Consider the following 17,160-nt stretch of genomic DNA (forward strand, 5'->3'; position numbering starts at 1 on the left):
TTTGAAAAATTATAAAAATATTTTTTTCCCGACTTTAGTCTATAATATTGTATATTGCAAACTGTTTGGAAGATATCGTTATTTTGTTTTTTAAATTTATAGATTAGATAAATTAGGTTTGCTGGATGTAGTGTAACAACATAATTTACTGTAATGATAAAATAGGATTAATCAATTTTTAGATAAGTGAATAAAAACACTCGTGTAATATGGTTTTATGTGAACGCTTATCGGGATTTACGTTTCTCTTTTTAGTTAGATTTAAGACAATTATTACAAAAAATTTCAAAAATTTTTATAAATCTCTGATACTCTTTTTAGAGTTCGAAAATCGTTTTATTAGTGAAGCACTTGAGGAATAATGCAATGAATTTTTTGAATACTAGGTACACATAATTTACTTTTGCAAATTGAGTTTCAAGTTTACTTTTCACAGTCTCATATCGCTCCTTTAGAGAAAATTTTAAAAAGAAACGTAAATCCCGATAAGCGTTTACATAAAACCATTACATGAGTGTTTTTTATTTACTTATCTAAAAATTGATTAGTATTTTATCATTACAGTAATAAATAATGTTGTTGTATACTTGCCAGCAAACTTTTATTTATTTAATCTATAAATTAAAAAAACAGAATAACGATACTTTCCAAACAATTTACAGTTTATTATAGATTAAAATCGAGAAAGAAAAATTAAAAATTAAAAAAAAATTTAAAAAAAAAATATTTTTATTATCGGACCGGACTTAAGGTATTCCTTTCATGACACCAAAGTCTTAAGAATTAACTGATTTTTTGGTACGAGAAAGTTAAAATGCATATCTTTACGCCAGAAAAAAAATAAACCACATTACCGAACATATAAAGAAGAATTATGACTTTGAAAATTCGATATTTTATATGTGACGTTATCGAAAAAGTCTATTTTCCACATTTCAATGTAATAATTTGTTTATCAAATATCTTAAGATATTAAATATTAACTGCGCTACATATTCGCTAAACTCTATACTTTCGATAGTGCCGATAAAAATACAGATTCACCGAATATTTAAACAAAATATTTATGTTAAAAGTTGACTTGAAATGTGGTTTATAGATGAATATTTTTAATGGCGACTTTCAAGGAATTATTTGGCAACGCTGCAAGCTGTGCGCTCATGTCACACTTCAGTTCATCACGTACGGTTTATTATCAACTTTTATTTTCACAAATTGTCCCTTATTTTTGCCCACATTACTCCTCACTTTATGTTTCTTATCACTCATTATTATTATAAAATCTCTCTTTGATAAAAAGAAAATGTCACAATATTCTTTGATTAATGAAATTGACACTTACATTGACACTTTTATTATCAACTTCACATTTTACAATCGGCGCCCTAAAAAGCGCAGCGTTGCCATATTGTTCTGATAGTAAAATTTACCGAAAAATAAAAAATTTCTAAATACACATAATATTTTCACTTTTTTATAATTAAACATAATAATCAATTATAACTAGATTTTTTATAAGTTTAATGCAATATACAAGAGTTTGCTGAGGCCCTGCTTAAGCGCCTACAAAATACGTTTCTCCGTGAAAGGAATACCTTAAAATGTTGGTAATTGACGCAAGAATTTTTGTAAATTTTTGTATAAAAATAAAAAATAACATACCTACATTTTAAAAATCGGACTTTTAATTTTTAAATGTAAAATTAACTGTGAAAACTCAAACATAGCATTCTGAAATATTTTTCTTCAAAAAGTACATTTCTTTCCGATTAAATTCTGATTATATGACTAATAATTTTTTAACGATCCGATAAATAGAAGTCAAGTTACAGCTATTTGAACATTTTTCGGAGAAGATGGATTTTAAAACTTTAAATATCTTTATCTCAAATATGACTATTAAGATAAAAATTTGAAAAAAAATCAGGGGGACTTATTTCAGTTGATTGTAATAAAAAATTAAGAGCAAAATCGAAAGGGGTCAGAGCCGGCGATTTGGCAGAGTGCCCCATATGTATATCATATTTATATAAAGAGATCTATTTATTAATGGCTAAGCTTGGAGATTAAGAAAAATTTTTAGAACATCAAATATCTGTTAAAAATTTTATTAAAATATTATTCTTAGTATAAAAACTGAAATACTGGATACGCTATAACAATTTTTAATTATATCGGATAGGCAATGAAGCTGAAGAGCCAGATTGCGAACCGGACTATGACTGTGATGCTGATTATGATGGCGACAATGTCGCTAGAAAATTTCCCAGTGACGAGGAATGCAATAGAAACATTCGGAATACCTTGACTGTTCAAAATATCATCTTACAACGGTAAGTTTTCTAACGTGAACGAAATCGCAAATAATTTTATGACAACTTTGTATAAAGACATTAGATACATTTTTGAAAAGATTTTTTTGCATTAAAACTTTACTCTTTCCCATTATATACCCAATAACAGGTAATTTCTTGTTCAAATCTTAGAAAGCACTTATCGTGTGATTTTAACTCTTTATATCTAAATTATAATATAACGATGAAAGACAAAAATTATCCGATTAAAACTTTTCTAAATAGTTTGCTAAACTAACAAGAAATGTTCATGTGTAATCGAGAATGTTGAACTCAATGTTTCAAATCTTCTTACAGGCACCCGGAACTGCTGAAGCCGCCAGATATGTGTGAGTCGTTATACAGCGACCGGAACTCGTCGTATGACAACGTAGAAAAGCGGAATGTGGAGCGCGAGGATACCCCGGACTCGCGGAAAGATCGCACGTACGATCCTTCAGAGTGGGAAACCATGCTGGATACAGACGCGGAGAGTGATGTGGAAAGAATCAAACGAAACAAGAGTTTTAAGGAACGACTGGATCCTCTCTTGTGTAAGTTTTATCTTTTTTATTCTTAAATTGACTGGGTATAAAAATTTTAAAGAATATATTTAATGTGTGCACTCAGAGAAAAAATCATAGTGATATAGCAACTATATAAGTGACAACTATACAAGATGCATTCATAGAATTATTATTAAATGAACTATATTTTGTAGTTATTGCAATTAAATAGGTTAAAATAATTATTTATTAATTCTCTTAACCATCAATTTAGTTGTAATAACTATACAAAATATTTCATTTAAGTATGTACAATAATTCTATGAATACAACTTGTATAGTTGTCACCTATATAGTTGCCATCACTACACTGTTGGAAAATTTGTGTTAAATACAACATAAATCAGATGTCCCAAACGGTCCACTCAAATTCCTGTGTTAATTTAACATAATATGGATGTGTTAAATGGTAACACCGATACTATGTTAAAATATTTCAACAGAAAGGAAATGTAATTCTGATCGTAATTTGAGGTTAATTATGTGTACAATTAACATAACTTTTATATTGAAGTTAAGATTGTAAGATAAAATCAAACACTCTTTTTCTGTAAATTTTTATTCCTACTTCTGTTATAGAGTAAAATCAACATTCTTTTTCTGTATTAACACATTTAATAAATACGTTCAAATTGTGTTACTTTAACATATTTTTTAAATTATTTTAATAATTTTACATTTTTAATTTGTTAAGTTCAACAGGCACATGTTAAATCTACACATGTATATATGTTGATTATTTTACACAAAAATTTTAATAAGGACTTTTTTTAACAAAACTACGAAAATTTTCCAACAGTGTATGACTTTTTCTCTGAGTGTGTGTATATCCGTGCGTACGCATTAATTTATAAATTATATTTATTTGTGAATAATAGAATAACATTTGTTTACATTAAGTTTAAATGTAATAATTTATATTAAATTACTATGTTTAATAGTAATATTAGTAATTTACATTATTTAAATTATTAATATACATTAACGTAAAGTTTAATAATCTTCAAAGAAAATTTGCCCTTCTTAAGAGGTACTCTTATTCATTATTCCTCGAGACTATCTAAATTATACTCGGTATAATATTGCATCTTTGAATCGTGGAAATGCATTTAGATATAAGAATTGTTATTGTTATTCTGGTATAAAAAAGAAGGGAAAAGAGCGAAGAGATCGAAGAAAAGCGAAATGAATAGAAAACTGAAGAGACAGAAAGTATAACTTAACTATTGCGGTTATACTTAAATAACAATGAGATACCGATGAGATCTCGTTATTTACCGATTGTGGCTGATTGATTGGTTGTAAATAAAAGAAGAGCTCGGCACTTCTTGTCGCTAAAATGCAGCAGCGACACCAGCTTCTAGCGTTTCTTCCTGCTACCTTTGACAGTGACGCTCGGTCAGTCGTTAACCGGTCGACCATCTGATCGCAGTGTTTGAAGTGATGGGTATCCTTTGTAGCTGCGCTACGTCGCACTTTCCGCATTTAAAATAAGATGGATACTTAGACGTTGGAGAGAAAAAGAGGAAAGGTGATAAGTACAGCTACAAAGGACAAACTTAATGTGAAGTATATTCGTGAGTGATGATTGATTGTAAATCTATTAGTGCTTCTTTGACCTTGTTGAACTCGGAGTTGGTTTATGTTTAGCTTTTATTATACAAAGCGTAGAACATTGCAAAAAATCTGCATTGAAATATTAATACTATTGAAGTCGAGAAGGAAAAGGAAACTTTAATTAAATTTAAAGAATCTTTGGTTTAATCTTGAGCTTTTTCGCGACGTAAGAGTTCTTAAAATTCTTTGAAATATTTGAGATAATTAAATTTTAAACTCAAAATTTTTTAAAGATGGAAGAAAACACTTTATATTGATTGATTAACTCATACTTTCTTTGATAGTTTATGCCTATTTTCTATTATGTTGCTATCTTTAAAGAATCTTAATTATTTATCCAAGTTTTAGGAATGCTTGGATTTCTTTGGATTATCTGAAAAATACTTTATCTGAACCGATCAAATTCCAGTTCCAGAACCAGAAAAAACTGAAGAAATTGCAGACATTAATTTGTAAAAAAAAAGTTGATTTATGAGACAAGTTGAGAGCTTTCAACCCGCGAAAAACGATCTAATATGAATCTAACTAAAATCATATTAAATTATATTTAATTTGGGTAAAATTCAAATTAAATCCAGATTTTATATTAAAATTATATTTGTTTAAATACAGTTTTAATTTGCACTTATTAAAATCAGTTATGTAGATTAAATATGATCCACAATAAAATAGGGCTTTAATTAAAATTTAATTAGATCACTTATATGGATCATATAACACTTCGAATCAAATATGGTTTTAATTTGTATTTAATAAGATAACTTATGTGGATTATATATGATCCAGAACCATACATGATGCAGAATATTTATATATAAGACTTTAATAAAAAGTTAATGTGTTCTGTATGCGACTTTTACTCGATTCAATTGCGGCTTTAACCCAAAGGGCCTAGCGGAGTAAGCATGTGAAATCGGCCCTTGATCATACAGAGCTGACATTAATGTCACAAGTTAGTACCAATATGATAAAACTTTCCACCAAATATTATTTTAAAAAATTCATTTTTTTAGAAGTTATGCAGGGAGAAAGTAAAATAAAGAAATATATTTTTCTCGAAAACCACTTGACCGATCTTGATGAAAAAAATATATGTTATGTAGACTAATAAAACTAATTAACAAAAAAAATGTCCAAAATGTTTGCCAAAAAAAAGACCAAAAAAAAATATTTGAATTTTTAAATATTTTTTTTTAGGGTGATATTTTCGAGGTACCTTTTTGAAATTTTTACGAAAATTTCTCTTAAAGTGTCCACTATAACATATATTTTTTTCAATTTTTTTTAAATGGTGGAACATAGTTAAAAATACGAAAATCGTAAGCGTCGCGTCACTCCGGCGCACAGTGCAGTGCCATTCCGCGTTGCGGGTGTTCGATGTAACTTTACTAGCACATATGTACGTCTGCAATTAGCTTATAATATGTATACTTTTTAATTTTTATAGTTTCCAGAGTTTACCACGTGGGGGTTGCAGTACGGTTTTAAACTCCTTATTGGGGTGCTTTTTTAACGTGAATCCCCTCGCCTTTCACTACGTTTCCGTAAAATCAGGGTGCTTTTTTAACGTGAGTCCCTTCGCCTCTCACTACGTTTCCGTAAAATCGGGGTGCTTTTTTAACGTGAGTCTCCTCGCCTTTCACTACGTTTCCGTAAAATCAGGGTGCTTTTTTAACGTGAGTCCCTTTGCCTCTCACTACGTTTCCGTAAAATCGGGGTGCTTTTTGAATGTAAGATCCCTCGTCTCTCATTACAGCCTACACCTACGATTTATTTAATCTTCTTCACTATCACTGTCTATTACTGGAATGTTATTTGTTTTCTTAAACAGATCGCTAATGGGCTACGAACAATTGGATGCTGCTGTCATATTGCTGCAATTATATATTATCTATCTCATGCAAGATATTTAGCAAAAGTTTTGAAACCAGCAGAAATACTGAGCGATCTGTTTAAGAAAACAAATAACATTCCAGTAATAGACAGTGATAGTGAAAAAGATTAAATAAATCGTAGGTGTAGGGTGTAATGAGAAGCGAGGGATCTTACATTCAAAAAGCACCCTGATTTTACGGAAACGTAGTGAGAGGCGAAGGGACTCACGTTAAAAAAGCACCCCGATTTTACGGAAACGTAGTGAGAGGCAAAGGGACTCACGTTAAAAAAGCACCCTGATTTTACAGAAACGTAGTGAAAGGCGAGGGGACTCACGTTAAAAAAGCACCCCGATTTTACGGAAACGTAGTGAGAGGCAAAGGGACTCACGTTAAAAAAGCACCCTGATTTTACGGAAACGTAGTGAAAGGCGAGGGGACTCATGTTAAAAAAGCACCCCGATTTTACGGAAATATAGTGAGAGGCGAGGGGACTCACGTTAAAAAAGCACCCCAATAAGGAGTTTAAAACCGTACTGCAACCTCCACGTGGTAAACTCTGGAAACTATAAAAATTAAAAAGTATACATGTTATAGGCTAATTGCAGACGTACATATGTGCTAGTAAAGTTACATCGAACACCCGCAACGCGGAATGGCACTGCACTGTGCGCCGGAGTGACGCGACGCTTACGATTTTCGTATTTTTAACTATGTTCCACCATTTAAAAAAAATTGAAAAAAATATATGTTATAGTGGACACTTTAAGAGAAATTTTCGTAAAAATTTCAAAGGGGTACCTCAAAAATATCACCCTAAAAAAAATATTAAAAAATTCAAATATTTTTTTTTTGGTTTTTTTTTTTGGCAAACATTTTGGACATTTTTTTTGTTAATTAGTTTTATTAGTCTACATAACATATATTTTTTTCATCAAGATCGGTCAAGTGGTTTTCGAGAAAAATACATTTTTTTATTTTACTTTCTCCCTGCATAACTTCTAAAAAAGTGGATTTTTTAAAATAATATTTGGTGGAAAGTTTTATCATATTGGTACTAACTTGTGACATTAATGTCAGCTCTGTATGATCAAGGGCCGATTTCACATGCTTAGGCTCCGCTAGGCCCTTTGGTTTTAATTTGATTCTTATTAAAACGTATTTTTGTTTAAATAATGTTTAAATAATATTTGCGGTAAAATTTGTTTCTTTATTTGTCGAACTTAACATGTAAAATATTTGATTCAAATTAAAAAAAAATAATATAGTCATATAAGATTATATATGATCAGATCAGAATCAGATCAGTGTTACGCCCGCTCGCCCGTGCCGAGACGTCGTTCTCGTGGGCTGAAATTGGCTTCGCTCCGCAGAAGTTTCAAGCCGAAGCGCGTCCCTTGACAACGGGGACGCATAGAATTATTGATTTAATTACCGCCTGTCAGATTGATCTGGTGACTCGAATCGTTCGGTCCGGTTTCCCAGAACTTTCTTGTATTCCGTTCTGAGTTTAAATAAACCCGAGTTCCTTTTTGTATAACGAGAGTGGTTATTTCTGCGATCCCGGAAGTACGCGGACGCGTTTGTGAGTGCGCGCGACACGAATAACGAACGGAGCGTAACAATTGCATCTCAAAGTATCCGATAGATGGCATTCGATGTGATCTGTTTCTCGTAATTAAAATTTGACAAAGAGTGTTATAAGATAACGGTATCAAGAAGACACGACACTGTCTCGGAACGACACAATTTTTGTATCAGTTATATCGTGAAGTCCACTCTTATAATAAAGTAGCACGCTTAAAAAATAAAATTTTATATAATCTTGTTTAAATTTATAAATTGGTATAAATTTAAATTTAAAACAAAATTATATAAAATTCTAATAAGATCAAATAACATTTATATATGACAAATTTGACTTATATGACAAATTTGACTTATATGATTATATTTAACAAATTAATTTTGAATTTATTACCTTATTTAATCCACATTTGGCAAATTAAAACCATATTAACTCTGCATTTCCTTAGGTCTGTGCGGCTGATTTTGCATACTTTAACAAAGCAAGGTCCAGTTTAATCCATATATAGATTAAATAAGATGGGGTACTTTAACTTGATTTAAATATGACATATTTAAATTATAATTGATTTGCATATTCGATTCTAATAAGATTCTTAATAAATTCATATAAGCTTTTAATACGGTTTTAATACAATCGTTTTTCGCGGGAAGTGGATCATATCAGAAGGAGATAATCTCATGATGGAGAAAAACAGAGTCCAAAAATCTGTCCTATGCCACGATATTCATCTAATTCTAAGACAGTCTACGATAAAGCTCATAAAAGTGTGTCCACGCCGCGTGCTAGCAAACGCGACAACAATTGTGATATGATAATTTGTGACGTCCAAAGAAATTTAGAACATACATAACTACATTAGACAAATAACTGTAAACAACAACATTGATGGAGTAAGTTTAAAAGTAAAGCGTAAAATGAAATGGATCGGCACCTTGAAGAAATCATTCGACAAGAGCCTTCTCGCACGCTGACAACTTACATCTAAAAGGAAAGCGCGATATATATGTTCGTTCCACGCTCGCGAGTGCGATAAGAAGTCGTTAAACCCGATAACGATTATTTGTACACGTAATTGCCGTCTTAATCTTTAGCACTGCAGACATTTGTTGTCACAAAAAAGGAAAATTACTTAAATCTCGTGATAGTTGAATGTATTCAAATTATTCCTATTTAGTGTCTTTATTTAATTTATTTTTAATTTACAATTTATTTACTTCGAGTATATCTTATTCGAATTTGCTAAAATGAGATAAATAAATATCACAATACGTATAATTAATGCTGATATTGGTGAATTAAAATTGCTGGAGAAATTCCAAAGGGACTTTTCTGATTTTCGCTTTCTATAGCAAATATATTTCTTTAGTTACACAAAGTAGGAATACTTTGAAAAAGGAGAAATAGTATACTAGTTTTGTACAATATACTATTATCTGGAATATACTGACCTTTTATCTGTCATACAAATCGATAGCACAATTTTAATTGCATTTCACATGGACGAGATGGATGGAGAATGGATGATGATTAATTGTTCGCTGGAGGAGGCTAGTCGCTTGGAAATGGAAATGAAACGCGAACTGAAGTTCTCTGTTAAGAAACTCTTGCAGAGAATTATAAACTGTATCCAACGTTTTCTGAAGATGAGCGTAAACATTTTTGAATGTAATTAATAATTAGCAATAATTAATACAGTTAAATGCGGACTTTGTTGTTTTTAAATATATTTTAAATGTTTGTTTATAAATGTTAAATTTAATTTATAATTTTTGATTGGAAAATGTCTAAATTGATTTTTAGAAATATTTATAATCTTTAATTACCAATTGTTGAAAAAGTAGGTATTTCACATTTATTTGAGCGCAATAACATTCATCACGTATCTACAAAATAAAAGTTTATGCTAATCTCTTATCTCTGATAATCTTGAAAAATTATTAGATAATAAAGTTGTGAAGCACTAACTTTTTGTTGAAACTGTAAAACTGAAAGGAAAAGTATCAAAAACTCTTAATTTTGATTTGAGCAGTTAATATAATATTTTAAATAAAAATTTTATATGGAAATATTGTAAAATTTATAATTTTCTTTAAAATTTAATTAATTTTTTTATTATAATAATATTTATGTGATACCTCATTAGAGACTTCCATATCTTGACTAATATTAAACGCTTAAAGGACAATGTATCTTTTATATATGTTTAATATATCTATCGATTGCAGATATGTGTGAGATTCGAAGGGTAATAAAAATAAGAGTATTTATGAAATTATAATAAGAAGATTATTGAAGATTAATTTTCTTTGAGGCTAGTTTGAGACCACTTGTTTAAAAAATTTTTTATTAATAAGTATTGGTTTTATTAAACTATTTTTACTTGTCTAAAAATCTTTTAAAATTTAATATTTATGAAACTACGAGAAAAGTACAAAAGTTATGCAAAAGTGTTTCATATGTGAATTTAAAAAAAACATAAAATAATTACGAAAAAATGTATTACACGAAAAATATTATTACTAAAAATCATTGAAAATAAAATATTGCATAAAAAAATATTACATGTACCTATGTACATATTGTACATCAATACCATAAACTATGTTATATAAATATAGTACTATTAAGTACTGCTAAAAAGTATTATGAATATATAAAATATTATGTGACCATTTCTCCTTCCAATCTAATTTTTATAAAAAATTCTTTTACAGCTCCGCCACGAGTACAAGCGCTTTCGAAAAATCGCGACCATCAGCTGAACGGAACCGGGGCAGCTATTAGAACTTACGCTCTTCAACTTGCGGCGGACAAGACTACAACCTTCTCGCAGAATATCGACAACTTTATTCAATGTACGCGAGAGAGCAAGGAAGCGATGCCGCATGTGGTGATGCGCAACATGCGGCAATTCATGTCGGGTATGAAGAATTACTTGGTGAAGCATGGCGAGCGTGGATTCGAGAGCGAGGTGGAAAATGAGCGATCGAAATTACGGCCGAACGAGTTCCTCAATCTCGATGCCATTCTCGAGGATGTGATGATGGGCCTGGTGGTGAGGCCCCTGCGGGAACACGTATGCCGGTTGTTTATCGAACATTATTTTGCTACCGGTGCGCTACAGACCCTGGCGGAGAACATCCAGCACGCCCAGGGCAAGACCATTCACGACCTCGGTGTTCAGGTAACTAGATTTCCCTAATATTAAGAAGAAAAGAAAATTTCGGAGAGCATCGGAATATAGCTTCATGAAATTTATAAAATTTATTAATGAAAGAGATGAAATTTATCGCACCTAAATCTCGATTGTTTTGCACGTGCAGTCGAAAATCGTACCCCCTTCGGAAGAGAGTCTGGACCACATTCTCAAATACATCGAGCGATTGCAGAGAACCGATTCTCCACTCGAAAAGCTAGAACACCTATTGGCAGCCATCTCGGCCATCTTCAACTCTGTAAGTTCTATAAAACGTAATACTGTTCGTAGAAATATATAAATATATAACAATATATTTTCTATTAATATATCCTTTTAGTATTTATTATTATTACTTTTTGTCATTTTTTAATACAATATTGCTAAATATAGATTTACAGAATAAATATATTTATTAAAAATTATACACGTTTCTTTTGTTTTGATATTCTTTTAATGTTTTCATTATATTTTACAAATAAAATAATATAATAAAATTAGTAATTAATAGATAACCAATAATTTAATACGATGATATGAAATTTTTTAATTGTGATTTCGCAGGTGAAGCAAGCTAACTTGGGCAGGCATGTTACACTGGGCGCTGACGATCTTCTGCCGCTGGTGATCTGGGTTTTAGTACGCGGTAAAGTGGTGGACGCGGAGATCGAAGCCGAATACATGTGGGGCCTGCTACATACTTCCCTTTTGAGCGGCGAGGGCGGCTATTACCTGACAACGCTGTCGAGTGCGGTGCACGTTCTAAAGACCTTTAAGTCCAGTCAGAGCACCATGTCCACGTTAAACGTAAGGAATAAATATCGATGATTACATCTTGTAAGCCGGATTAAGTTGATGTAAATTACAATTAAATAATCATAAATGTCCAATCTGTCACGCAAGACCTTTTAATCTCGTGTCATTGTCTTAAAATAAAATGTTTTATTTGGTTTTGTAGATTATTAGAAATAACATGAAGTCATAATATGTAATATTCATTTATAAATCATTATTTTGGACACAATTCAATTTTTCTAACACACACACACATCCCTAGATATTATTGAAAAATTTTTGATAATTAGCCAAATAAATTCCATTTTATTGACTATCCACTATTCGAACAAAAATTAACAACTTTCTCTTCTGTGTAAATAATCAAATATAATAACATATTATTCAAATATATCTTAACACTTAAAGACTTTCTGAGTTACTATATAAATAGGTTACTATATAAATAGATTAAATTTTATCTAAGGAAAATTTGAAAATATCAAATTCAATCATTTTTTCACGCGGGAATATCATTTTTGTTTAGGGATGTGGAACACCGGACTGTTCGTCTGTGTTGCGGATCTTGGTACCGGATGAGTTGCATGGTTCTTTAAATACTAGAACACTTCCGGTGCGACCAAACATGAATACCAGAGAAATCTGCCGCATCCTTGCGCATAAGATTAGATGCACAAATCCTCAGGACTATGGGCTCTTCAAGTTGGTGCATGGGGAAGGTGAGCGCATTTAATGTAAAAATAAATATATTTGAAGTACTAGGAAATAAATTATATTCTATATTTTCTCTTTAATATAAAATATATTATAGAAAAATGTTGTGCAATAGTAGAATTTGTAAATAATTAAATAAATATTCTTATTGATTGTTTTTATTTTAACTATTATTTTATTTGTTACATCTCTATTTTTATTATGCTCGTTATTTTTATAATGTTAACATCATAAAAATAATTATTACAGTAATTTTAAATATTAATACTACTAATTATTATTTACTAATTACCACTAATAACAGTGAAATATTAATTATGTAATATTGCATATTGATTTTTTTAAATTATGATATATTCAAATTATATAATGACTATAACATTTGTATTTTTTGCCGGAAATTGTTTTAGAAACGTTGCTCGGAGATCATGAATGCCCACAGGAGCTCTCTCACTGCCTTTTCGCCTACAAACGGATCGACGCCAAGATAGCATGGCCCAAGACCAGTTCTTAAGAGAGAATAGCAAAGTATTCTATCAACTTAAAATTAACTTTTAGACACCTCTGTTGTGAGTCGATATCCCGCTTTTCAAGATATAAGTATTATATCTTGAAGATACATGGAAATTTATTGAAGAATATCATATTTTTTCTACAAAAACATCTCTTTCAAGATTTTGAATATTGAATCACTCAATATCGTCTACATATTCAAGGATTTTTGTTAAAAGTGTATCTTGATAGAAATCCTTTCGACACTGCCATTTTTATAAAGCGTTTGTCATAAAAAATTAAATGTGGATAAACTAGAATTTTTATCATTCGCGTGAGTAATGTGGGTACTTAACTGCAAAGAAAAATTAAGTAATCTGAATTACATGGTCATTGGAAAAAAAGAAAAGATATAAATGAGTTTTGTAAAATTTTTCTAATTGGGATAACGTGATTTTAAACAGTATCATGCAATGTACAATTATTGATTTTTTATATTTTAACCCTCAGCAGATAAATGGAGTTTAATTATTTGGATTCAAGAATATTAAAATTAATAGTGGAATGTTAAAGATAAATTTTGCATACAAAATAATTATAATAAGTAATATAAAGGTTTTTTATACTCTAATATTTATATATAACAAATAAATAATAACATGTTTCTTATCTTCTTCAACTCAATCTTTTAATTGTCTAATTTTCTAATATCGATAATTCTTCTTAACAAGGTCGTGTAAGAATATTAGGAAGCTAATACCAAAAACTTAATAAAATTTATATTTGTGCGGTTTTTATAATAACCTAATTTTAATATCTCTTTATTTAATGAAATTTTATACTGTTTACGATTCCTGAGGGTTAATATATTAAAATACGTACAATTAAAAATCGCGTTATGCGTGCAAAACTATTCGCGACCAAATATCTACTCACCGATTGACTCGACGGAATTGACCACTGATTAAATTGCATCGGGTGTAAAGCCAAAAGAAAAAAAACCTACAGCTGTGTACATACATGTGTGTGCAATTAACGATAATCTCGAGACGCGTATACATTTGCAATTGCACGCAGGATACACGCGCGCGCGAGTAGGATACACGCACGCGCGCGCGCGCACACACACACACACACACACACACACACACACACGCGCGCGCGCGCGCGCGCGCACACACACGCACACGATGTATCGTGAAAAGTCGTATTGTATGTATTTACTCAGTATTCAATGTCTCGTGGACGTCTGCAATAAAAAAAGGGAGGACGCTGCTATTTGGAAGCGAACCTGTCCTTGAAAGAATAAGATAGAATATTCTAAGTCCAGAGAACGTCTTAACAAAAATAGTAATAAATTAATTTTATTAGTTTATAATTTTAAAAAACTTTCTAATTTTACTAATTAGATAAAATCGTTATTATTGTTTATTTATTCATGATAATGTAAATGAAGCGATTATCATATTTATTGATTATTCAGACAAGCCTCTTCGTATGAAACTAAAAGATTATGTTTATTATAAGAAATTCATATTAATGAAAAGTTTGTTTAATTTTTTATTTAAAAAATACAATTTTTCTACTTACTTTAGCATTTTCTCAGAAATCTGATTTTAATCGATAAAGTTGCTTATTTTGTTGTTATACAATATACATATAATGGCATAAATAAGAGAAAGCTTTTTATTAATTGTTTATATTTTCCAAAAATTTTCTTACATTAATGATAATTCACTCATTTTTATATTAATATTTTATTTGAAATCTTTATTGATATACCATGTCTTAGAACTTTTTCCTAATAATTATATAGGAATAAAATCGAATATTTAAATTAAGATAACATTACTACAAAATTTTGTTTTCAAATTAATGAAAGTACTTACAATATAATAATATATTGACATAATGATCACTATAATAATACGCCGATGATCTCTGGACTTTGACCGGCTTTGCGAGTATTATATTTTATATATATATATATATATATATATATATATATATATATATATATGTGTGTGTGTGTATATATAATATTTATATGCATATATATATAAAAAGAATAATGCACAGATTTTTCCCTAATACACATATGAAGGAACGCGCAAATTGCTATACGTTTTCTATATAATATCGAGTGACAAAAATGATTCACGAGAAAACTTCTTAACTCGTGACCGCGAATTTTAGAATAGAAAACAAAGAAGATTAGCTTAGACGTTCTATTTTAAGTACTTTCTATGATACGAAAAAAAATCGCAAATTCTGGTAAGATAAGCAATCCGTAATCTTAAGCAAACGTCGTGTATTTATTACTACAAGTTGTAGACAGATTTTTATTCATATTTTGCACATGTGATGCCTCCCTTATTGCTTCTTTTTTTTCCTGCAAAAGAATTTGCTAGGCTGATTTTTTAATCTAGATGGCTGTGTATAACTCATATATGTGTCAATAAAATTACGAGATAATACATATAAAAACGATAATACATATGCAATAATGATCAGCTGTGTGAAATTAGAAAATATAAATAAATATCAATTATATTTTAAATTCACAAGAGATCGCGATGGCATCTTTTAAATTCACAAAAATAATACGGAAAATATAAATAAATATCAATTATATTTTAAATTCACAAGAGGTCGCGATGGCATCTTTTAAATTCACAAAAATAATACAAAAAATATTTTGCTAATGAGAATCGTACAAATCAGCCTCGCATTCTTTTACTGTCTTTTACAATTTATGCACTCGTTACATGTAATAATAATTAGCAGTTTATAAATGTACATTTTTCCACATAATTTATTAAACACGTTTTTTTTATTATATCTATAATGTATTCGTGATCTTTGCGTAGACGTGCTTTCGTCCTTTTTCCACGATGATTAACACGATAATTTTAATGTCGATAATATGCTTCTAATATGCTAGTCAAACCGATACGAGTCGGAAAGGTTTATTAAAAATTACACTTAAGTAAATAACTTTTTATTTGTTAAAGAAACTTGTACCATTAATTAATTACCATATTATTATACACTTGTCATCAATGATTATTATTATCATTGTAATATGTAAGTCTATGCTCAATAAACACTTTTCTATTATTCGAATGGATCCATATATCTTGGAAAACTACCAATTGTTATTTTTATTTTTAATAAATATGTGATATTTTGAAATAAGAATTCTTTTTAAGGTTCCATCTTGCCGTTATCATAATTTTGTACCGTTATTATATTAATATATAGAAAAAGAAAATACATTATAAGTATATTTATATTATATTGCAATACCAACTTTTTATAACTTTTCTATTTTATTCTATCACCATTTATTCAGTGACAGCTGAATGTATCATCAGTTCTATTTAATCTACAGTTCAACGGAATTACCATTATGTATTGTTGATATTCCATAACTGATTCACAGTTATTTATAGCTGCACTTTTAACGATGGGTAAATCTGAAGAATAGTGGCCTCCTCACCGATTTCGTTCAACTTGAGCTTAATCGACGCGTTTTTGCCGTTTTTGCACGAAACGACCGAATCTGGCAGAAAAAAGTGTCGCTCTGCCCCGCGAAGCGAGATATTAACGGTTAAAGTTGACAGGAATCAGGTTATGATTCCTGTCATACCGACGAGATGCAGCGACTACGACCATGCCCTGCGGCCACACGCGCATGCTCAGTGGTCGCACGCGCATGTAAAACTGCGCCAATTTTGAATGAATCAATCGTGCAGAATAACCAAGCATCTCGATTCAAGCAGTTAGGTCTCACGCTGGGAGTTTCATTAGTTTAATTATGCGTGGGAAGCACACACACACACACACACACATACACACGGGGGGGGGGTGCGAGGGGGGCCTTCGGCCCCCCCTTCCCCGCACCCACCCCGTCGGTAGGCAGCGTGGACCTCGCTTTACAACATAAAGTACATGCTAAGTTGTAAAGCGAAATTATAAA

General features: G+C 30.4%; 1 protein-coding gene across 14 annotated transcripts in view; it reads left to right on the plus strand.

The window, feature by feature from the left end:
- Spri (Src homology 2 domain-containing protein sprint) overlaps positions 1 to 16,304 on the plus strand; it is a 541,914-nt gene extending 525,610 nt beyond the window's left edge. For all 14 annotated transcript variants that reach the window (XM_071776342.1, XM_071776332.1, XM_071776401.1 and 11 more), the window contains 7 exons: positions 2,183 to 2,333; positions 2,652 to 2,887; positions 10,696 to 11,165; positions 11,305 to 11,436; positions 11,742 to 11,984; positions 12,499 to 12,691; positions 13,097 to 16,304. In XM_071776342.1, the coding sequence (XP_071632443.1) occupies positions 2,183 to 2,333; positions 2,652 to 2,887; positions 10,696 to 11,165; positions 11,305 to 11,436; positions 11,742 to 11,984; positions 12,499 to 12,691; positions 13,097 to 13,200 (1,529 nt within the window). In that variant the 3' untranslated portion in view covers positions 13,201 to 16,304. The remainder of the gene's footprint in view (positions 1 to 2,182; positions 2,334 to 2,651; positions 2,888 to 10,695; positions 11,166 to 11,304; positions 11,437 to 11,741; positions 11,985 to 12,498; positions 12,692 to 13,096) is intronic.
- The last annotated feature ends 856 nt before the right edge of the window (positions 16,305 to 17,160 follow it).

This window comes from Temnothorax longispinosus, chromosome 1, assembly GCF_030848805.1.
Source record: "Temnothorax longispinosus isolate EJ_2023e chromosome 1, Tlon_JGU_v1, whole genome shotgun sequence".
NCBI lineage: Eukaryota > Metazoa > Arthropoda > Insecta > Hymenoptera > Formicidae > Temnothorax > Temnothorax longispinosus.